At 44.4% G+C, this 24,753-nt stretch overlaps 1 protein-coding gene across 1 annotated transcript in view; it reads right to left on the bottom strand.

Annotated features, from left to right (window-relative positions):
- Positions 1-1,366: 1,366 nt before the first annotated feature.
- LOC306940720 (low density lipoprotein receptor adapter protein 1) overlaps positions 1,367-24,753 on the bottom strand; it is a 95,654-nt gene continuing 72,267 nt past the window's right edge. Inside the window, exons 7-9 of the mRNA XM_079525858.1 lie at positions 20,137-20,264; positions 15,995-16,029; positions 1,367-4,291 (exon numbers count right to left, since the gene is read on the bottom strand). Coding sequence (XP_079381984.1) covers positions 3,988-4,291; positions 15,995-16,029; positions 20,137-20,264 — 467 coding nt within the window. The 3' untranslated portion in view covers positions 1,367-3,987. The remainder of the gene's footprint in view (positions 4,292-15,994; positions 16,030-20,136; positions 20,265-24,753) is intronic.

The raw sequence follows: 24,753 nt of genomic DNA, 5'->3' as shown, positions 1-24,753 counted from the left end.
TGTCAAAGATAGCAGATATACAAGCTCACAGCACGCCACTGCGAGCGCCACTGCGAGCTTACACATCTATATTTATATCTATATTTGGACATAATTTGAACACAAATCTTCTATTTTCAGATGGGGGGGTCCACGGCCAAATACATATAATTTTGGGGGTCCTTAGCACGAAAAGGACCCTCCATCAATGTATTTGATGTGTTGTTCTTGCTTACTAAATTAAGAGTGTCTGCTAAATGCCTAAATTTGAAATAACTACTGATTTAGAAGGAAATTGTAGAATTAATGGGTTGATGAGTCTGGTACGCGAACTATAGCTTTTCCTCCCCAGGTGGGCGGGACTTTCGCCTTATAGTTTTAGACCACAATGGCGGTGTGTCGTCTCAAACGTACTTGAGCCACGACAGACACCACAGAGCGAGCTAAAGCGAGCGAGTTGCCGTGCCGAACGTTGCGAAGTTCGCTTGAGCCGACTCAGCGACGTTGTGACCGGTTGACACCGAATAATAAACCCTCATCCCCCTACAGTGAACACAGTGGGCTCCTTCCAGCCACTCCCACTCGGTGAGGAAAAGCTAGGTCGCATCTGTTACGTTACGTATCTGGGTGGCGCAGGGCTAAGTTTCTGCCCACCGCCATGAAGAGACTGGGGTTCAAATCCTCCATAGTGCATCCGGCTTGGCCAGGCACTCATTTAAACTAAATTGTGGGTGGGAAGCCGGTAGGGCAGGGTCTGCACCGAGTGAAATAGTAAGAGAGTGGCGACACGCTTTGATCTCGTCGCAAAGCGGATGCCTATGGGCTATAGTTCCGAACATTGGAACTATCCCATTGAGCACTTCCGCATTCCATTGTTACAATGGGAGTCAACGCTAGTGTACTAGCACTCTCTTACTAGATTACTCTGGGTCTGCACTAGCAACTCCTACATGTTGGTGCCTGTTCAGCAAGTAGAACTGGGAAGAATATCCTGTTTCTCTGAATGTTTATTTACGGTCAGGTGAAAGGAAACAGCCCCATGTATCAGAGGATACACATGGTTGTCTGCATCCTCCCCATCACCCAAACAGTAGGGGTTCACAGCGACTACCCTCCCCATCACCCAAACAGTAGGGGTTCACAGTGACTATCCTCCCCAGCACCCAAACAGTAGGGGTTGTCTGCATCCTCCCCATCACCCAAACAGTAGGGGTTCACAGCGACTATCCTCCCCAGCACCCAAACAGTAGGGGTTGTCTGCATCCTCCCCATCACCCAAACAGTAGGGGGTAACAGTGACTACATGGGAGGAATTGGCATAATGACAAAACTGGAAGAAACAAACCAAAATCAGCCATGAGTTCTGATGGGTATTAGATTGTGGACGGGATATTTGTTTACTTTAGAATTTCAGGGATATACAATTGCAAACAAAAGTCTATGCTCTGAAAAATAAAACTATTCAGTAGTAAAATTCACATACATTTAAAGTTATACAATTCATTCTACTCACTGTAAAACACACAGGCATATACAAATGAATATATTAATTTAGAAATTCAAATCAATTAAAGTGATAAATAATTGTATGAATCCCAATTCTATACAGAATGCATTCCAGTCCATGTGCATTTATAAATGCACAATTATTGGTATTGAAAAAATACAGCATAAGGAAATTAACAAATTTCCTTCGGGATCAATAAAGTATCTATCTATCTATCCATCCATCTAGGTTTCTTTGTTCAACAGTTCTCGACTTGTTGTAATGTTTGTATACATACTGTACACCATCCTAGTCAGAGACCAAGACTATCTCTATTCTCCAACAGTACAGGGTAAAATCCTCAGTGGGTCCATTTGGTTACGTTTGTGGGGATGTTTACAATATTACAGGTATAAGTGCTGCAGAGACGCATGTAAACATACACGGACACGCGCATGCATCGTCTCCAGACAACCTTAAATTAGGCAGGCGGGTACAGTTCTAAACCAGTTTTTGCCCAAACACAGGGCTGTGAAACTTTTGATTTAGTTTTAAACAGGTAATTAAGTAACTGTTCCCAATGTATGAATGAATGGACCATTGTAAAGCGCTTCATCATTCCCTGATGAAGACTTAACCGCCAAAACGTTGGATTAATTTGTCTTAACCTGCTGCGTCCTAATAAAGTAATGGCACTCTGGCTATTGGCGTGTGCGGCCACCGTGTTGTCTGAACAAACATAAAAGATGCCATTGACAATGAACAGAGAATCATAAATTATGTGTCTGAACAAATCGGCATAAGTAAGTCAGTGGGAACCCTTGGCCAATAAGGGACCAGCATTCTTGATGATGTACGATGAGCGCCCCTCACTTTACATGTAGCCCAGGGGTGGGCAACTGGCGGCTCGGGGGCCACATGAGGCCCCAACCTTCACTTAATGCGGCCCACATGTTAATATCAGAATACTGATATAGTATTGATTTCAGCTGTTACAATTCCAAACCCGCTTTACTTACTTCATGACTAGTATTAAATGACTAGTACTTAATGACTAGTATTAAATGACTAGTACTTAATGACTAGTATTAAAATGTGATTGTCTTTTTGTGTCCAATGTAGTTATGTTAACAGTTCATAAAGTCAACATAACTATAACTAAATGCATTTGAAATTCAATAAAAAGGTTACTTTTCAGGATTCCAATTCAAAAATAGCAAAAAATTATTCAGGTTTTCAATTCAAATATAGCAAAAATAGCTGATCTACAAGTTCAAAACGCGTCGCATTGCGACGCGTTTTGAGCTTGTAGATCGGCTATTTTTGCTAGGACATTAATATGCACCGTGGCCCTCTGGAGTGAGTGTGGAAATATATTGGCCCTCGCCATCGTCAAAGTTGCCCACCCCTGATGTAGCCTATAGATGAACACTGAGGATTTTACTGCGTAACAACCGTAACATGCTCCTCCGTTTTCTGCAGAACCAGGTTGGTTCGCTCACTAATTGATATGTGCAGCGTGTTGACTATTTGATGCACCCATGCAGTAACATGACAGAAAGTCTACGGGGAGCTGGTTAGAAAAGGGAAGCTGGTTTAGAATATTCTTCGTTCAGGTGTGGACTGATCCATCGTGGTTTTACAAACACACTCATTACTGGAACTATAGAAGATCTGAACACATTACCCTGGTACTGGCCTCATACTGCACTGGCTGTGAGTAACTTTTAGAAGTGATTTTATGATTTTACTGCCAACTTTTAAAAAGCTCGAAACGGCCTGGATCCGCAGTACCTACTACCTAGCTGACCCCATATATACAGTATATGACCCCATATGCCTGTTGGTCTACTGATTCTAATTCAGCCCTAGAGGTTCCCAAGACCAACCTGGTGATGAAGGGCAACAGGGCTTTTGCGGGTAGGGCTCCCAGACTCATGGGACCTTAGGGTTTGCTAGCTCCGTAACTATTTTTAAAACCAAATTAAAGACCCATTTTTAAACCTCTAACAATGTATGCATTTCATTTCTACTGACACTGTAATTGTACGCTGCCTTGTTGTTGTGATTGATTGTTATGTATCATGATTCACTGTTTTTTGAGTGGTGTAAACCACTCCTACAACTGGCTTTGTTAGTGCAGAAAAAATGAGCATGGTTGCTATGTTCACCCGGGTGTGATTTGTTAGTCTGTGCAGAAAAAATGAGCATGGTTGCTATGTTCACCCTGTTCACCCGGGTGTGATTATTACGTCAGACATGATTTCATTACGTCAGACAGGCTATATAAGACCTTACACGACTCAGTTCACACAGGTGTGATTTTTAATATTGATAAGCACTTTGTGACTTTGTCTAAAAAGGTGCTATATATAAATAATGTTTATTATTATTACTACTACTGTACATTGTGTGCAGAATAATGTTACATGAGAGACTGCATGGATGTCATGAACAAGAGGCAGGCTGCGGCTTGCAGGCCTATGGTAGTGTTTTGAGTTGTTTGAAATCATTGCAGAATATCAACTAGGTTGTCCTGCTGTGGTCCAGGCAACACACTGGGGACGGTGGGGGGCTGTGTCGAATGTTCTGCTGTTTGCACAGTTGATGTCTGCTGTACGGTCTTCTGAGCTGGTTTTGGGGGGGGGTTGTGTGACATTTTGCCAAACTGATGTATTTTGTGGGGATGCGTGAACCGTGGTGCTGTACATTGATTGAGCAGCCATCATAGCGTCTGAGTTGTCGCGGCTCATGGACAAGGAGGAAACCCCCCGGAGACTCAGAGCTGCATCGTCAGAGACTGGCTCGGAGCGGGACTCCGCGAGTCTGAGAGAGAGAGAGAAACAGAGAGAGAGAGAGAAACAGAGAGAGAGAGAGAGAGAGAGAGAGGGGGGGGGGGGGGGGGGGGGGGGGAAGAGACCACGGATGGACATATACAGGGGAAACAGACGGAACAATCAGGTAGAGGTGGAGGGAAATATACTTGAATTGCTATAGGGAAGTCAGAGGTAGAAAATACATATTCATTGCTTATCATCAACAAAGGGTCACAGGATGGATATACAAAGAGGTCAACCAAAAGAACGAGTGAAGAAATGGTAACATCATCAAGGGTAAGGCAGGATGTGCAATTGAATGATGGAAGGACGATAACGAGCAAATAAGGGTACAGAGTTCCAAATAAAGAGGCATGATCTTGTCAAACAGTGACAGACTGAATAGCTACATACAGTAATTTAATGGAACTAACTGAAGCTTACTAGAAGACCTCACTCATGCTTAACACTTTCATCGCCATCTAGTGTTCATGTGATGTTACCGCAGGCAGCCAGCCAATTATGTGTATTTGCGCCAACTACTTCCGGGTCACACAGCCCAGCACAGCGAGAGGAGGAGCGAAACGTTGTACGAGCAGCAGGCGACATGTCTTAGCTTTCGCCAGAAGCGGTGTAATATGTCGGGCGCGATGCGATCTAAAAATCACTATCTGAACGTCGGACAGATTGGACAAAAACAACAACTTGAGTATTTTTCGGAGAAAACAAGCAGCAAATAATCCACACTGAATGGATCCTTATGGGAGGCGCGCGCATTAATCCTCATGCTGGGAAGAACATAAGCGCCTTCTAGCAACCTGGACAGCACGAAAGGTTCGTTTTGAACTTTGGCTGCTTGGAATTGATATAGACCTTATAACCCGCCATATGGCGGGTATGGCGATCTGAGGGGTAAAATCTTAACCAGTCATCTGGCGGGTTATGGGGCGGCTTGGCGTCCTGAGTGTTAAGTGACAACAGAAGCAATAACTTTATTGACATTCTTTTAGGAAAAATCAAGATGCTGATTATGGGTAGGTACCCTCACAAAAAACATGCAGTAATCCTGGTCTCTAAAACTGCCACCCCTCCCCCTGGCCAGGCGGGGCGCCTGATGGAGGGGAAAGGAACTGTTTGGAAATTGAATAACGTGTTCTTTTTTATGTCAAAACCGGGGAAACTCCCCGCTGTCAGGTGAAAAGAAGCAGCTTGGACTCCTCATGCATTGAAGGAAGCATGAGCTCAGTCCGTTGTTCTCCCCAGGTTGGCAGAGGGAGTCCAGGATGACATTAGTTAATTGACACTGGGTGAAAAAATGGGTTACAAAATTGTGGGATGAAAATTTAAGAAAAAAAAAAAGATGTTGTAATGTTTCAAGTCAGTTTCCTCCAGCAAATACTGGACAGAGGAAAGAAGGTCTGATGGGGCTTGTTTTGGCTTTCAACATTCATGGTTTCATGCAGGGTTCGATTTGTAAAAAACAATAAATAAATAAAACAGGGGAGACATTTTCTTAACACACTTAAGCGCTATATACTTCTGCGTACAACAAATAGTGAACATATAGCCAAACAAATCAAAATGTGTCATGTCGCAATTTGAGCTTGAAGATCTGCTACTGCAGCAATTTTTTATCAATTCACCAAAAGGGACACCATGGTTAATGAGATTAACATAATCTTTTTTATTAAATTGTTAAATTGTGATACTATGGGACCTAAATATCAAACATATCAGAATCTACATTTCCCAAATGTGAATGCATTAATTGAATCCAGTCCGACCGGAAACGGGCATAAAAACATATCCCCACCAACAGATATAAATGAATAAGGCAGGGATATCAATAATTCCGCTACATCTCCCCCAGCAAATCGAACCCTGGTCTTATTAAGCCACATGCAGCTCAAGGATGGTTCTGAACCCTGGTCTTATGCCACATGCAGCTCAAGGATGGTTCTGAACCCTGGTCTTATTAAGCCACATGCAGCTCAAGGATGGTTCTGGAACCCTGGTCTTATTAAGCCACATGCAGCTCAAGGATGGTTCTGAACCCTGGTCTTATGCCACATGCAGCTCAAGGATGGTTCTGAACCCTGGTCTTATTAAGCCACATGCAGCTCAAGGATGGTTCTGAACCCTGGTCTTATTAAGCCACATGCAGCTCAAGGATGGTTCTGAACCCTGGTCTTATTAAGCCACATGCAGCTCAAGGATGGTTCTGAACCCTGGTCTTATGCCACATGCAGCTCAAGGATGGTTCTGAACCCTGGTCTTATTAAGCCACATGCAGCTCAAGGATGGTTCTGGAACCCTGGTCTTATTAAGCCACATGCAGCTCAAGGATGGTTCTGAACCCTGGTCTTATTAAGCCACATGCAGCTCAAGGATGGTTCTGAACCCTGGTCTTATTAAGCCACATGCAGCTCAAGGATGGTTCTGAACCCTGGTCTTATTAAGCCACATGCAGCTCAAGGATGGTTCTGAAACCCTGGTCTTATTATGCCACATGCAGCTCAAGGATGGTTCTGGAACCCTGGTCTTATGATGCCACATGCAGCTCAAGGATGGTTCTGAACCCTGGTCTTATTAAGCCACATGCAGCTCAAGGATGGTTCTGAACCCTGGTCTTATTAAGCCACATGCAGCTCAAGGATGGTTCTGGACCCTGGTCTTATTAAGCCACATGCAGCTCAAGGATGGTTCTGGAACCCTGGTCTTATGATGCCACATGCAGCTCAAGGATGGTTCTGGAACCCTGGTCTTATTAAGCCACATGCAGCTCAAGGATGGTTCTGAACCCTGGTCTTATGCCACATGCAGCTCAAGGATGGTTCTGGAACCCTGGTCTTATTAAGCCACATGCAGCTCAAGGATGGTTCTGGAACCCTGGTCTTATGATGCCACATGCAGCTCAAGGATGGTTCTGGAACCCTGGTCTTATTAAGCCACATGCAGCTCAAGGATGGTTCTGAACCCTGGTCTTATTATGCCACATGCAGCTCAAGGATGGTTCTGAAATGGAACCCTGGTCTTATGCCACATGCAGCTCAAGGATGGTTCTGAACCCTGGTCTTATGATGCCACATGCAGCTCAAGGATGGTTCTGAACCCTGGTCTTATGATGCCACATGCAGCTCAAGGATGGTTCTGGAACCCTGGTCTTATTATGCCACATGCAGCTCAAGGATGGTTCTGAACCCTGGTCTTATTAAGCCACATGCAGCTCAAGGATGGTTCTGAACCCTGGTCTTATTAAGCCACATGCAGCTCAAGGATGGTTCTGGAACCCTGGTCTTATTAAGCCACATGCAGCTCAAGGATGGTTCTGAACCCTGGTCTTATTAAGCCACATGCAGCTCAAGGATGGTTCTGAACCCTGGTCTTATTAAGCCACATGCAGCTCAAGGATGGTTCTGAACCCTGGTCTTATTAAGCCACATGCAGCTCAAGGATGGTTCTGGAACCCTGGTCTTATTAAGCCACATGCAGCTCAAGGATGGTTCTGGAACCCTGGTCTTATTAAGCCACATGCAGCTCAAGGATGGTTCTGGAACCCTGGTCTTATTAAGCCACATGCAGCTCAAGGATGGTTCTGAACCCTGGTCTTATTCCACATGCAGCTCAAGGATGGTTCTGAACCCTGGTCTTATTAAGCCACATGCAGCTCAAGGATGGTTCTGAACCCTGGTCTTATTAAGCCACATGCAGCTCAAGGATGGTTCTGAACCCTGGTCTTATTAAGCCACATGCAGCTCAAGGATGGTTCTGAACCCTGGTCTTATTAAGCCACATGCAGCTCAAGGATGGTTCTGAACCCTGGTCTTATTAAGCCACATGCAGCTCAAGGATGGTTCTGAACCCTGGTCTTATTAAGCCACATGCAGCTCAAGGATGGTTCTGAACCCTGGTCTTATTAAGCCACATGCAGCTCAAGGATGGTTCTGAACCCTGGTCTTATGCCACATGCAGCTCAATGATGGTTCTGAACCCTGGTCTTATTAAGCCACATGCAGCTCAAGGATGGTTCTGAACCCTGGTCTTATTAAGCCACATGCAGCTCAAGGATGGTTCTGAACCCTGGTCTTATTAAGCCACATGCAGCTCAAGGATGGTTCTGAACCCTGGTCTTATTAAGCCACATGCAGCTCAAGGATGGTTCTGGACCCTGGTCTTATTATTATGCCACATGCAGCTCAAGGATGGTTCTGGACCCTGGTCTTATTAAGCCACATGCAGCTCAAGGATGGTTCTGGAACCCTGGTCTTATTAAGCCACATGCAGCTCAAGGATGGTTCTGAACCCTGGTCTTATTAAGCCACATGCAGCTCAAGGATGGTTCTGGAACCCTGGTCTTATTAAGCCACATGCAGCTCAAGGATGGTTCTGAACCCTGGTCTTATTAAGCCACATGCAGCTCAAGGATGGTTCTGGAACCCTGGTCTTATTAAGCCACATGCAGCTCAAGGATGGTTCTGGAACCCTGGTCTTATTAAGCCACATGCAGCTCAAGGATGGTTCTGAACCCTGGTCTTATTACGCCACATGCAGCTCAAGGATGGTTCTGAACCCTGGTCTTATTAAGCCACATGCAGCTCAAGGATGGTTCTGAACCCTGGTCTTATTAAGCCACATGCAGCTCAAGGATGGTTCTGAACCCTGGTCTTATTAAGCCACATGCAGCTCAAGGATGGTTCTGAACCCTGGTCTTATTAAGCCACATGCAGCTCAAGGATGGTTCTGGAACCCTGGTCTTATTCCACATGCAGCTCAAGGATGGTTCTGAACCCTGGTCTTATTCCACATGCAGCTCAAGGATGGTTCTGAACCCTGGTCTTATTCCACATGCAGCTCAAGGATGGTTCTGAAATGGAACCCTGGTCTTATGCCACACGCAGCTCAAGGATGGTTCTGAAATAAAAAAGATCTCACCTCACTTACCAGTGTCCATATCCTCCATCTCCATATTGCTGCATGCCAGGTATAAAGGACAGAACAAATCATGCACAACACCACTCAAGACAAGGGAAGGGCATTCACTACAGATCTGTCTGGAAAAGGCTATGCTCCTCAGGGTAACCGGTATGGTCGCCCCTTTTCCATCTCTCCCCACTATCACTGCGCAAAAAACAAGGATTACCCGTACATTTACTGGATTTACATGGCCTCTACTTTTAGTAGAGGCCATGTAAATCCAGTACATTTACGGGTGAGTACGGTTGTTTAGCTGCCTGGAAGAGTTTACTTTACCTAGCTGTAAATAACAAACATAAATTCATGTTGGTGATTATATAAAAGGTATTATATTCATTTATAATTGTTAAGTTCACTCTGTATATCCATGGGCATAATAGCATCATGATGCCATTACAAAACATGGGCTACATATGTGTTTAATAAAACGAAATTAACTGCTAGAAGGTCCTAAATTAACTTAATTAAAACACAATTCCTGCCGCCATTAATTAATCCCTCGATTGCGTATTGCCATGGTTTAATCACGCGTGACACTTACTTTGAAGAGCCAAATATCCGTATCGCATTTTACTATGAAACCATTCCGTGTGTGTTGACGAAGCTGGTGCTCGTTCTCTCGGTCGGTGGTGGAAAAAGTGGACCGCGAGTATCACAGCGCCTGCTACAGGCCGTTGAAAACGCTTGTCTGGGACAAAGCGTCCTCTGCAATGTCGCTTCTGTGAGATAAAGCCGTCTGAAAACAGAGCCGGCAATGCAAGTGGATGCGCGCGCATTTTCAAAATGGCCGCGCCCATTGTGTCAGAAGCATAACAAAGCTAACGGACGGTAGATTTCGATACGATCGTATTAAAACATGCATTAATGAATACATCGCAGTTAAAACGGCTTTTCCGTTTGTGGCAGGCTACAAGATTCTACGTGTTAATATTCCTATGTTCCTGGCAGGCCTCGTGTTAAGCAGTCACCGTCTCTGTCTCATGTTATTCTTCCTTGAAGTTACAGAGTATAGAGATCGACTACCGGTACTATACAATCAAATACATATGTATACAAGATCATTTCAGATTTCAGGTAGGGAGGGAAATACTAAATTAACCGTCAACTACATTAACACTTTTCGCGGGGCGAGTTGTTAAAGGGGCGAGTGGTCTGGTATCCCTCCTCAGGACTGCTCACAGCAGGGGGTCCAGTACTAGAAGTCACCTTGAGATCATGCTACGAAAGCTGGTTCTCTGGATCAATTGGAGCTCAAAATAACAAAGAAATAAATAAAACAAACAGTGCCTCGGCTACCCACGAGGTTCATGGTGATTGATTGTGGTGTTTAAAACGGCCTCTGGCTGTTCAGATTGCTATAAAAGGGAGAGAATAAATAACAACTTAATGAAAGAAAACAGGCTCTCATGTGCGTGCGTGCGTGCGTGCACGTGCAACTGTGAAGTCAGGGGGATCAGACACTTCTCCATAATCTCTGAGGTTGAGAACGAGACTGAAAGCACCTTAGAGGAGCTAGTGACGCATTTGGTACAAAGCCTGAAAATTCGGAAAGGTCCGGAAAAACTACCCCCATCTGTATAGGAAAGAGTAAAGATTTCTGCTTACATCACCAGGATATTTTATTTATTTAAAGCCCTCAATTACCAACGTCATGTGTCGACCATCTATCCTTTAAATTCACAAAACCTACAGTATGTGTCTGTGTGTCCCAGGAATTACTTGGGCGACATCCAACCTAACGGCCTCAAACTTGGTATGGCACGGGGGTGTGCACTGCACCCTTTTTTTTATTTGATTTTTGAGCGATGGAAATAAGAATTAGCACAAAAACACAATGCCCCATTCAATTCAATGCAATTCAATTCAATTCATTTCATTGAGGACTTATGGTAGGGGAAATAGCCAATAATGCGCTTTTGCACAAAATAACACCTGGACCTCTTTGGTGGTGACGTAACAAGTCACGCACCCCCTGCAGTTCAGCCACGCACCACTAGGGGTGCGCGCACCACAGTTTGGGAAAGCCTGTATTAACCCATTTAGGCCTGACGTCAAAATTTTAAAAATGTCAGTTTTCTGAAATACCCTATGTTTCTATGTCAGTGGTGCTCAATATTTCATGTCAAGGACCACCAAAATTATATGTATTTGGCCACGGACCCCCATCCGAAAATATTTAAAAAAAATAGCAGACCTACAAGCTATGAGCTTGTAGATCTGCTAGTTTTCAATAGCTAAAGCATAACATAACGCTTAAAACACCAAAATGGGTTAAACAACGTCAAACTCACCGACATTCCAGCTGTACGAAAAGCTTGAATTATCCTCTGTCTGCAAAGTGTTTGTTTCATAAAAATCCACCGTAGACATGTTATGAGTTACTTTCTGCAGAAGGGAATCTTGAAAAAACAAGAAAGTGGCCGGCCGCACACGCCAATAGCTAGAGTGCCAATACTTTATTAGGACGCAGCAGGTTAAGACAAATTAATCCAACGTTTCAGCGGTTAAGCCTTCATCAGGGAATACAGAGCACATAATGGTTCACACTTAAATATGGTGCCAGAGAGTTACTTTCTGTCAAGACATTCCTTGCAGGTGATTATTGTAGTGTTGGAATCACTCGCTTTCAATAAAGCAACGTCCTGCTGCCTCGGGTAATTATGTGCAAATTCAAAACAGGTGGAATGCACTACGGCCGTCGAGTGATATCCAATGAGCACTTTCAAACTCCAACACTCCGTAGCGAAAAGGCCTTGTGCACTCCTACAAGGACAGGTGCGTCGGAGCCGGCAACCAAATGTGAATCATGAGAAGAAAAGGGTCCCGCTGCACACTGTCTTCACTTATAGAGCAGCAGTTTATTCAGATGACAACGTTTCGGTCTAAACGACCTTCATCAGGTAAACTCCAACACTACAACACACAGGAATTTCTTGACAGAAAGTAGCTCATAACATGTCTCCCGTGGATTTTTATTAAACAAACACTTTGCAGATAGAAAGAAAGCTTTTCGTACAGCTGCAATATTAGTACATTTGACGTTGTTTAATAAAATCATAGGATTTTGGACGTACAGTATGGGCTGTCAATGGGATATTGTGACTAGTTGCCATACCTGCCACCCATTAATAGTGAATAGTGAAGTACTGTAAGCTAACAAAAGTGAACACTAACTGCTGACATTCCCCATAGTCTTTCAAAATGTATCTCTCTCTCGCACGCACGCACGCACGCACGCACGCACGCACGCACGCACGCACGCACGCACGCACGCACGCACGCACGCACGCACGCACAGTTTAAATGAGCCGCAGGCCCCAAACATACAGCGAGCGCGCTGTACACACACACACACACACACACACACACAATGGGGAAATGCATAGAGAGCATGGAGTGCTCTGTGTTTTTTCAAGTAGGCCGTTTAGGTAGTGTGCATGCAAAGTTTCATGCAGCTCGGTGCACTTATAGGTAAAATGTGAAAATCTGCCTCATGGTGGTGCTATAACTGGAAGATTTGGGGCAGAGGTTCGTCGTTGGCATCCATGGAGTGTGTGTGCACAAAGTTTGGCATCGACCTGGTCAACGGTGCCTGAGATTAGCTGTACACACACAGACGGACGGACGCGCGGACAGAGTTAACACCGCAAAGTAGTAATGGAAGATTATACCTCGTGGTTTTAGGGGGAAATGGAAGGCAGGCTTTTCAGAGTAAAATCTGCCTCATCTGCTGGGCACTCTAGCGCCTTTATTCTGTACTGTACTGTACTGTACTGTACTGTACTGTACTGTACTAGCCCTCCTCCCTGGCAAGTGAGATTATACATATTTCCAGCGGGGGACACCGGCACACAACTAACTGTGAATCACGCTTAAAGACAGATTCTCCTAACGGCAGTCATTTCATTTCAGGTGTGCGATGTTGCTCTGGGACAATCAGGGCCTATTTATAGAACGAGGCTGAGAAGGTACTTTTCTGAGAAGGTACTTTTCTGCCCCTAAATGCTGCTGCTGCTGCAAAGCTTTGCCTCCGCCACTCAAGCCTCCACCTTTCTATTTCAGTCTAGCATGGCTCAAGATAAACAGAATTCAGTGTCTTGTTCTAGTCCAGGCTGGTCCAGGCTCACTCTTGTATACCCATGTATGCATATACAGTATCTATTCTATTCTAATTTAGCTTAAACCATTTTGAGATCAGATTCTAAAAAGGTCTTCTTCATCCTGACAGTTTTCTGAAAACGCTATGTTTCTATGTCAGTCGTTCTTCGATTTTTCAAAAATAGCAGATCTACAAGCTCATAGCGCGCCACTCGGTGGCGCGCTATGAGCTTGTAGATCTGCTATTTTTCAATAGCTAAAGAATAACATAATGCTAACACCAAAAAAGGTTCCTGCCCAAAATGGGTTAAAAGGACCACTTTACCACTTTTCAACCTATCTTCATATAATCTGGCCTCACTAATAATCATGATAAAATAGCACAATTTGTTTCTACTCTGTCTCACAGGAGGGCTGTGGGCAGTTCAGAAACCCGTCCACCAGTGACATCATCGATGGGGAATCCAAGCTAATAGAAACTGCAGGCTTTCTATTCCTGAAAAGTTGCATTGCGAAAATGGAAGCCATCGTTCTCACGATAATAAAAATCTAAATATTTTTTTTTAACATTGTGGTATTTTATCATGAACATCAGTGAGGACTAATTATATGAAGATAGGTTGAAAAGTGGTGAAGTGGTCCTTTAATACAGTATGCTGCAAGGCTAAATCAGGGGAAAATCTTAAAAGAGTGGAGCCATCAACACCAAGTATAATTGTATTCCATGTGTTGCAATCAAATCTAATTTAAATTTCAAATTTATGACGCGAGTGTCCCTGACTGAAATTGGCTAATTCACAATCAAGGCCTGGAACAACTAATCTGTTGTAACCTTGAAAAGAGACTAGAGAGCAGATGTTCTTTTTAGCAAACACTCTCAAAGTATATAGCTGCATGGAAGCAACAGCTTCATATTGAAACACTAAACTAAACATATGAAATACATGTGCGCAGTCCAGTACTTATATATTACATTTTGGAAACCAAAATGATTTTTACATTGCATCTCAGAATTGTATACACTATACATGAATGTTGAGTACTGGTGTTGTTGTTTTGTTTTGTATCTGTTCTGTATTTGTTGTCATGTATCTGTTGTCTGTCCTTGAATGTGCAAACTTCAATACAAAATATTTGAATAATAATAATACACAAATAATGGTAATTAGTAAGTTCCTAGTACAAATGCTACAAATAACATATAGTGAAGGGTACCACTCTTTCTCCACCCTCCCCAAGACAAAACACAAATAAAAACAAAAGTATATTGACAAATAAATGATCAGTGCTTTTCTGTCTGTCTGTCAAGTATTCAAGTGACTGTCGGGTATCTGCAGCATCTGTGGCCATTTTGATGCAATCGCAGCATGTGAGAGAGAGAGGACACTGGACAGTCAGCATGTGAGAGAGGACACTGGACAGTCAGCATGTGAGAGAGAGAGGACACTGGACAGTCAGCATGTGAGAGAGAGAGAGGACACTGGACAGTCAGCATGTGAGAGAGGACACTGGACAGTCAGCATGTGAGAGAGAGAGGACACTGGACAGTCAGCATGTGAGAGAGAGAGGACACTGGACAGTCAGCATGTGAGAGAGAGAGGACACTGGACAGTCAGCATGTGAGAGAGAGAGGACACTGGACAGTCAGCATGTGAGAGAGAGAGGACACTGGACAGTCAGCATGTGAGAGAGAGAGGACACTGGACAGTCAGCATGTGAGAGAGAGAGGACACTGGACAGCAGCATGTGAGAGAGGACACTGGACAGTCAGCATGTGAGAGAGAGAGGACACTGGACAGCAGCATGTGAGAGAGAGAGGACACTGGACAGCAGCATGTGAGAGAGAGAGGACACTGGACAGTCAGCATGTGAGAGAGAGAGGACACTGGACAGCAGCATGTGAGAGAGGACACTGGACAGTCAGCATGTGAGAGAGAGAGGACACTGGACAGTCAGCATGTGAGAGAGAGAGGACACTGGACAGTCAGCATGTGAGAGAGAGAGGACACTGGACAGCAGCATGTGAGAGAGAGAGGACACTGGACAGTCAGCTCAAGGTCCGAGCGTGAATGCTGCACCCCCCCCCCATGTTTCTACCAGCCCTGCCTGTCTGGCTACCAGTCGTGGAACACAAGAACAGATGGCTTCAGATTGGACTGGCAACATGTGGTCGCTTTTCCCTCCCTTCACTACTCAATAACCCACAGTTAGGGAAGAGATACAAAACTTTAGTATTTAAATAATGAGATTATATAGGCTACTTTATCGTCACTCATTAAAAGTATGGAAACAATAAATCCGTTATTTTGTTAACGGCGTGAACCCTGGCGATAAGTCAGTCTTGTTGTATGATACTTTACAGGCCGGCTTGTGTCCAATGATGAGCAGTCTTACTATGCAAGTGTCAGTGTACACGTGGCCACACACACACACACGTGGCGCCCCACACACACACACACACACACACACACACACACACACACACACACACACACACACACACACACACACACACACACACACACACACACACACACACACACACACACACACACACACACACACACACACACACACACACACACACACACACACACACACACACACACACACACACACACACACACACACACACAATTACCTTGAGAAGGCATCATCAAGGCCATCTTCCACATCCTGTGAGACACAAAAGACAGGAATCAATGCATGCAGTACATCCACACCTGGCTCCATACTGTCACCCTGCATACTGTTCAATATTACTCACATACTCAGCAGGGCTTTCACTTCTAGTCATTTTTACTAGTTGACTAGTTCAGGGGTTCTCAACCGGGGGGGTCGCCAAATTATTTTGGGGGTCCCCAAATAAATTTTAAAAAAAAATGCAACTGAATGGCTGGAAAATGGAAATGAAGAGTTTACATATAGTACACATAGTACATGCATACACCTTCCCTAATGATTATATCTGGTTTCAGTATTTATTCATGGTGTATTGTCTCTATTATTAAGGTTATTGTAGCAGTCAATTTATATTGGGGGTCGGGAGTGGGCGGGGCGGGGGTCCCGAGACATTGCCAAATCATTTTCGGGGGTCCCCGGCCAAAAACGTTGAGAACCCCTGGCCTAGTTTACTAGTCGACTAGTTGTTTAACTACCTATTATGTAAAAAAAAAAAAAAAAAAAACGAAATAAATATTTGTACATTTAAAAACTGTGTACATTAATTCACTACATTGGTGACTATAACTATAATCTACCTGATCTTGAGGCCTACAAAATCGGGGGGGAAAAAAGATAAAGGTTTTTTATCCTTATCAACTAGTCAACTAGTACCAACAAGGTTGACTAGTTATTTACTAGTCGACTTGCTTAATGCCCTAGTGCCCAGCGACTTATGTCCAATGCATGCAATGCAGTTTGCCATGTCACATTTGAACCCATTTATGTCTTCTAAATCCTGACACTTTTCTGAAAAACCCATGTTTCTATGTCAGTCGCTCTCAAACATTTTCATGTCAAGGACGGAAGGACCCCAAAAATATATATGTAATTGGCCGCCGAACCCCATCTGAAAATATGTTGTTCCAGGGACCCCCCCCCCCCGCCCCCCCCCCCCCCCCCCCCAGAAGCAAAGAGTTAAAAAAAATAATCTAAAATAGCAGATCTACAAGCTCGTAGTGTGGCACTCGGTGCCGTGCTATGAGCTTGTAGATCCTGTCCAGATCCTGTCCAGAACGGGTTAATCAAATGACAAATTAATAAACAAGTCAAAGAGCCACAATCGAATATTGCCTTCGCAGAAGACTTCAATTTAAATATTTCAGTAAAAGCAATCAATATTCATAAGCCAATATTTCAGGATTTACACTATTTGGAAATATACCGTATCGGAATAATTGCATTCATACAGTACATGGAAACGACATGGATTTTCTATAGCTACAGAAGCTATATGCCAAAATGAGTTAACATTTTCTCCAACATAGAGCAAACGAGACTATCAATCATAAACCCGACTAGCAGCAGTAGAGTCTTTATAATAATGATAATGATATGGACTTGAAGAGATCTGCATTAATCAAACCGTTATATTCCCCATGAATTAAACTATTTAACAGACCAGTAGAGAGGGGTTTCTTTTAGGAGATCAGTATGTACGATAAGAAGGGTTATGGTGCCACCTAATGTTAAGAGACTGTAAATGAACATAATTTGACAGAATGTGCCTGCACAATATAAATAAAAAACATCATTTTTCGACCGCGGTCGAGATCATGGATTTCACAATGCCACGCCAGACTTTCCGGTCCTTCATTGCCATCCCCAGTTCCTGCTTACTGATGCATGTGTCCCTATAGCGATGACATCAGGGAACGACAGTTTTCTACCTCTGGTCTGCTTTGAGGCAGGACTCCAGAGAAGAAGGGAAGATATTAACCTCATAGTCAGCTCTGTAGCAGTGGCCGGGAAACTGTGTTCCTCCGGATCGGACTAGTGAAACACGGGGAAGGTTGCCGTATACAGATAGGCGCTCTGCAGAGCACAGAGCTCCGACAGGGTAGATGGCCTGTCCATAGCTGTGTAACGTGACTTTTTACGGCATAGTATCTACAGTATACATAAGCTCTATACCCTCCTTCTGCAGAGATTAAAATAGGGTGCATTTTGCATCCAAAAACACAGTTTAGAGCTAAAGGACGCAATAAAACGACCTCTGCATCCACGGGATGCACTACTGTACTCAGCATGTACAGTAAAAATAATACACGTAAAGAACATTTAAAAAAATTGCGATATTGTGCTAGCTTTAGTTATAATAATCATTTCTTCTTCTGTTTTCTACATGAATATAACCACATTATATCCATATAAAATGAAATGGGAGTTAAATGCTGCAATTTGTATATTGTTATATTTTACCATTTTGTGGTAAAATATGACTCCTAACGTCGTTGAAGTGGGATTCATCTAAAAGACCATCCCTGCATCCCGGGACTCATTACATTGAAAACCTATTTACATGACTGAGTCTATTTACATCACTGCTTCTGTGCTTTTACATTAGGCCAAAGTACCTGGTAGGAGGCAGAATGTGAAATTGTGCATGATGTGTGGGATTGCAGCAACCCCAAAATGTATGACGTTGGAGGTTGGATGCATGCACTTGAATTATCTCGCGCGCGCGCGCGCGCACGCACGCGCGCGCGCCGCGCGCACGCGCGCACGCGCGCACGCGCGCACGCACGCACGCACGCACGCACGCACGCACGCACGCACGCACGCACACACACACACACACACACACACACACACACACACACACACACACACACACACACACACACACACACACACACACACACACACACACACACACACACACACACACACACACACACACACACACACACACACACACACACACACACACACACACACACACACACACACACACACACACACACACACACACACACACACACACACACACACACACACACACACACACACGCGCGCGCACGCGAAAACATCAAAGTTATCGCCCTGCCTTCGGCTGGGGGAGCTCATGAAATCGACTGTCAACCACTGTGCTGTAGCCCAATTAGTTGTCAATCTTCCACATTGCCTGCTGCCATGGGCCATGCTGGGTGGGACACGAACCCAGACACAACCCCATACCGCACCAGACCGCTTTAATGCACTCATGTCAGCATGACACTTTATGCCAGGAGCCAGGTGATTATGATTACGCAAGGATTGATTGAATATTTTATTAGACAAAATAACTGCACAAGGTACAGTCAGGCATTTTGGTCCAAAAGGATTTCCGAAGAAAGACCTTGCGGTCTTGTTTCCATTCTGGTCCCATGCACTCACACAAAGTCATGAACAAGAATCTAAAACAGTAATTGGTCACGTCCTCTCCCTCTGACCTGCCAACAGGTGAAAATGTAGTCCTGTTTTAAATGATTTGCTTGTTTTAAGCGAAGGGGACAGGGCATTCCACACCTGAATAGCAGTGCTGCATGCGGAAGGTGAATTTACCCATATTGTGTTGTAAGTGGGCGGCACCAGATCATTGTTTACGCTACCTCTAGTTTTGTGGCTGTCGCTCACTTTTTTTTAAGTAATCAGTCAAGTAAATGGGAACTGAGGGCATGGAGGGCATATACACTTTTGAATGTCAGACCCATTTTCAATTGTTTGACTGTCTTCTACCCTGATACTGTTTAACCCATTTTGGGGCGGGAACCCCTTTTGGTGTTTAAAACTAAGCATTATGTTATACTTTAGCTATTGAAAAATAGCAGACCTACAAGCTCATAGCGCGCCACCGAGTGGCGCGCTACGAGCTTGTAGGTCTGCTATTTTTGAAAAATCGTGAAAATGTGCCTCAAATCTTTGAATATATATTCAGTTTCAGTTTTTAACTAAAATATTTGCTTCTGGGGGGTCCCTGGAACAACATATTTTCAGATGGGGGTCGGCGGCACATTACATATAATTTTTTTTGGGGTCCTTGACATGAAATATTGAGAACCACTGGTATAAAAAGGTATATGAGGTTTTTCACAAAAAAAGACATTTTAAAAAGTCATTTTTTTAATTTCGACGTCAGGCCTAAATGGGTTAAATACCAGGCTACAGTATATGGAGGGGACAAAACCCATGGAAACATGAACCAATTATTTACAAATACCTTCCATAAATAACCTGTCCAAAATGTGCACAGTATGAAGAGGCCAAGGAGAGTATAGGAACTAAGGAGCTGTGTCCTACCCAGGAGTCAAGCTTGAGGGGTCGTCTCCGGGTGGGGTTGCTCCGAGGTGAGAGTGAACTGAGCGAGGCGGAGAAAAAAGGCCGCCTGGGCTTCTCCGTCAGTTCAGTTGGCTTTTGTTTCTCTGAATCTGGGAGGATGGAAGTCAGGATGACAGAGGATGAGGAGGGAAAAGAGAAGAGAGAGAGACGGATATGCAGCATATATATATAACCAGGAAATCACAAGCGAGGCGAGCCACAGGGGTAGACAGACCAAGACAGACAAACAAAAACACATAAAGGCAGTATGTGAGCAATGGTGGAGCAGAGAGCAAAGGTCTTTGTTTGAGTCAGTACGTCTCCAGCACATTAAGAGAGACATCAACTCCAAGCCTGTGGCATTTTGCTTCTCCTGTGCAAGGCTGCATTTAAATCATGCTCTTCTCACACACTGGCTGACTCTTTCATGTCAGTTTTCTTCCTCTGTTCTCAGGGAGAAGAATGACTTGACTTTTAGTTGGGAGGAAATTTAAGAAGGGTACGTTTCTCAACGATCCTTCAGTGAAGAGAGGATTAACTCCGATTTTGCAGACAAGGTCAGGCCTTAGTGGCCGATAATGAGCATGTAGCTGACAGTAGTAGCATATAATAACCATGTTATTTTGGGCACAGAGTTTGATGAAAGGCCAACTTTAAATGTGTGTGAAAGAGGCTTCAGGGCTAATCTATAAAATAGATGCATAGATAGCACAAAACCAAATTAAAAGGCAATTTCAGCTCATAACGTGACTGACAAATATCACATTGTATCTTATCAGGTTTTGTCTCATGGGCTTAGGGTAGGGTTGATTACTTTAAGAATCAATTTACTTTAATAATCATGTATTAATGAATCCTGGATAATTATGATTCATTAAAACCCAGTGATTATGAAGTTAAACTAATGATTTATTTTAATGTAAACATACTAGTTGGAATACTATTGTAGTTCATTTTTTATAATAATATTATAGTAATAATACCTACAAGCTCGTAGCGCGGCACTCGGTGCCGCCCTACGAGCTTGTAGGTCTGCTATTTTTTTAAAATCGTGAAAATGTCCAAATCTTTGAATATATATTGCGAACATTTTTAACTCAAATCTTTGCTTCTGGGGGGTCCCTGGAACAACATATTTTCAGATGGGGGTCGGTGGCCAATTCCATATATTTTTGGGGGTCCTTGATATGAAAATGACTGACATAGAAAAAGGGGTTTTCAGAAAACTGTCAGGATTTAAAAGACATATATTTATCCTTTTCTGTAGTGTTTTACTGTGGTGGTTATTTATCTACATACTAATCTGAGTTTCCAGATGTTTTTGCCACTAGGGGGGGGGGGGGGGGGGGGCGAGAAATCTACATAGAAACAGTTTCTGCACAATGTGTTGTCAGAAGAACAAACTCTACCTGGTGAGACACAGTGTGTATCCGAGGTCTCCATCTGAGAACAAACTCTACCTGGTGAGACACAGTGTGTATCCGAGGTCTCCATCTGAGAACAAACTCTACCTGGTGAGACACAGTGTGTATCCGAGGTCTCCATCTGAGAACAAACTCTACCTGGTGAGACACAGTGTGTATCCGAGGTCTCCATCTAGAACAAACTCTACCTGGTGAGACACAGTGTGTATCCGAGGTCTCCATCTAGAACAAACTCTACCTGGTGAGACACAGTGTGTATCCGAGGTCTCCATCTGAGAACAAACTCTACCTGGTGAGACACAGTGTGTATCCTTGGTCTCCATCTAGAACAAACTCTACCTGGTGAGACACAGTGTGTATCCGAGGTCTCCATCTAGAACAAACTCTACCTGGTGAGACACAGTGTGTATCCGAGGTCTCCATCTGAGAACAAACTCTACCTGGTGAGACACAGTGTGTATCCGAGGTCTCCATCTGGAACAAACTCTACCTGGTGAGACACAGTGTGTATCCGAGGTCTCCATCTAGAACAAACTCTACCTGGTGAGACACAGTGTGTATCCGAGGTCTCCATCTGAGAACAAACTCTACCTGGTGAGACACAGTGTGTATCCGAGGTCTCCATCTAGAACAAACTCTACCTGGTGAGACACAGTGTGTATCCGAGGTCTCCATCTGAGAACAAACTCTACCTGGTGAGACACAGTGTGTATCTGAGGTCTCCATCTAGAACAAACTCTACCTGGTGAGACACAGTGTGTATCCGAGGTCTCCATCTAGAACAAACTCTACCTGGTGAGACACAGTGTGTATCCGAGGTCTCCATCTGAGAACAAACTCTACCTGGTGAGACACAGTGTGTATCCGAGGTCTCCATCTGAGGACAAACTCTACCTGGTGAGACACAGTGTGTATCCGAGGTCTCCATCTAGAACAAACTCTACCTGGTGAGACACAGTGTGTATCCGAGGTCTCCATCTAGAACAAACTCTACCTGGTGAGACACAGTGTGTATCCGAGGTCTCCATATAGAACAAACTCTACCTGGTGAGACACAGTGTGTATCCGAGGTCTCCATCTGAGAACAAACTCTACCTGGTGAGACACAGTGTGTATCCGAGGTCTCCATCTAGAACAAACTCTACCTGGTGAGACACAGTGTGTATCCGAGGTCTCCATCTGAGAACAAACTCTACCTGGTGAGACACAGTGTGTATCCGAGGTCTCCATCTGAGAACAAACTCTACCTGGTGAGACACAGTGTGTATCCGAGGTCTCCATCTAGAACAAACTCTACCTGGTGAGACACAGTGTGTATCCGAGGTCTCCATCTAGAACAAACTCTACCTGGTGAGACACAGTGTGTATCCGAGGTCTCCATCTGAGAACAAACTCTACCTGGTGAGACACAGTGTGTATCTGAGGTCTCCATCTAGAACAAACTCTACCTGGTGAGACACAGTGTGTATCCGAGGTCTCCATCTAGAACAAACTCTACCTGGTGAGACACAGTGTGTATCCGAGGTCTCCATCTGAGAACAAACTCTACCTGGTGAGACACAGTGTGTATCCGAGGTCTCCATCTGAGGACAAACTCTACCTGGTGAGACACAGTGTGTATCCGAGGTCTCCATCTAGAACAAACTCTACCTGGTGAGACACAGTGTGTATCCGAGGTCTCCATCTGAGAACAAACTCTACCTGGTGAGACACAGTGTGTATCCGAGGTCTCCATCTAGAACAAACTCTACCTGGTGAGACACAGTGTGTATCCGAGGTCTCCATATAGAACAAACTCTACCTGGTGAGACACAGTGTGTATCCGAGGTCTCCATCTGAGAACAAACTCTACCTGGTGAGACACAGTGTGTATCCGAGGTCTCCATCTAGAACAAACTCTACCTGGTGAGACACAGTGTGTATCCGAGGTCTCCATCTGGAACAAACTCTACCTGGTGAGACACAGTGTGTATCCGAGGTCTCCATCTGAGAACAAACTCTACCTGGTGAGACACAGTGTGTATCCGAGGTCTCCATCTGAGAACAAACTCTACCTGGTGAGACACAGTGTGTATCCGAGGTCTCCATCTAGAACAAACTCTACCTGGTGAGACACAGTGTGTATCCGAGGTCTCCATCTAGAACAAACTCTACCTGGTGAGACACAGTGTGTATCCGAGGTCTCCATCTGAGAACAAACTCTACCTGGTGAGACACAGTGTGTATCCGAGGTCTCCATCTAGAACAAACTCTACCTGGTGAGACACAGTGTGTATCCGAGGTCTCCATCTGAGAACAAACTCTACCTGGTGAGACACAGTGTGTATCCGAGGTCTCCATCTGAGAACAAACTCTACCTGGTGAGACACAGTGTGTATCCGAGGTCTCCATCTGAGAACAAACTCTACCTGGTGAGACACAGTGTGTATCCGAGGTCTCCATCTAGAACAAACTCTACCTGGTGAGACACAGTGTGTATCCGAGGTCTCCATCTAGAACAAACTCTACCTGGTGAGACACAGTGTGTATCCGAGGTCTCCATCTAGAACAAACTCTACCTGGTGAGACACAGTGTGTATCCGAGGTCTCCATCTAGAACAAACTCTACCTGGTGAGACACAGTGTGTATCCGAGGTCTCCATCTAGAACAAACTCTACCTGGTGAGACACAGTGTGTATCCGAGGTCTCCATCTAGAACAAACTCTACCTGGTGAGACACAGTGTGTATCCGAGGTCTCCATCTGAGAACAAACTCTACCTGGTGAGACACAGTGTGTATCCTTGGTCTCCATCTAGAACAAACTCTACCTGGTGAGACACAGTGTGTATCCGAGGTCTCCATCTGAGAACAAACTCTACCTGGTGAGACACAGTGTGTATCCGAGGTCTCCATCTGGAACAAACTCTACCTGGTGAGACACAGTGTGTATCCGAGGTCTCCATCTAGAACAAACTCTACCTGGTGAGACACAGTGTGTATCCGAGGTCTCCATCTGAGAACAAACTCTACCTGGTGAGACACAGTGTGTATCCGAGGTCTCCATCTAGAACAAACTCTACCTGGTGAGACACAGTGTGTATCCGAGGTCTCCATCTGAGAACAAACTCTACCTGGTGAGACACAGTGTGTATCTGAGGTCTCCATCTAGAACAAACTCTACCTGGTGAGACACA

Source organism: Electrona antarctica, assembly GCF_951216825.1.
Source record: "Electrona antarctica genome assembly, chromosome: 17".
Classification (NCBI taxonomy): Eukaryota; Metazoa; Chordata; class Actinopteri; order Myctophiformes; family Myctophidae; genus Electrona; species Electrona antarctica.
The sequence above is the reverse complement of the archived record's forward strand: the minus strand, read 5'-3'. Positions and strand labels throughout refer to the sequence as shown.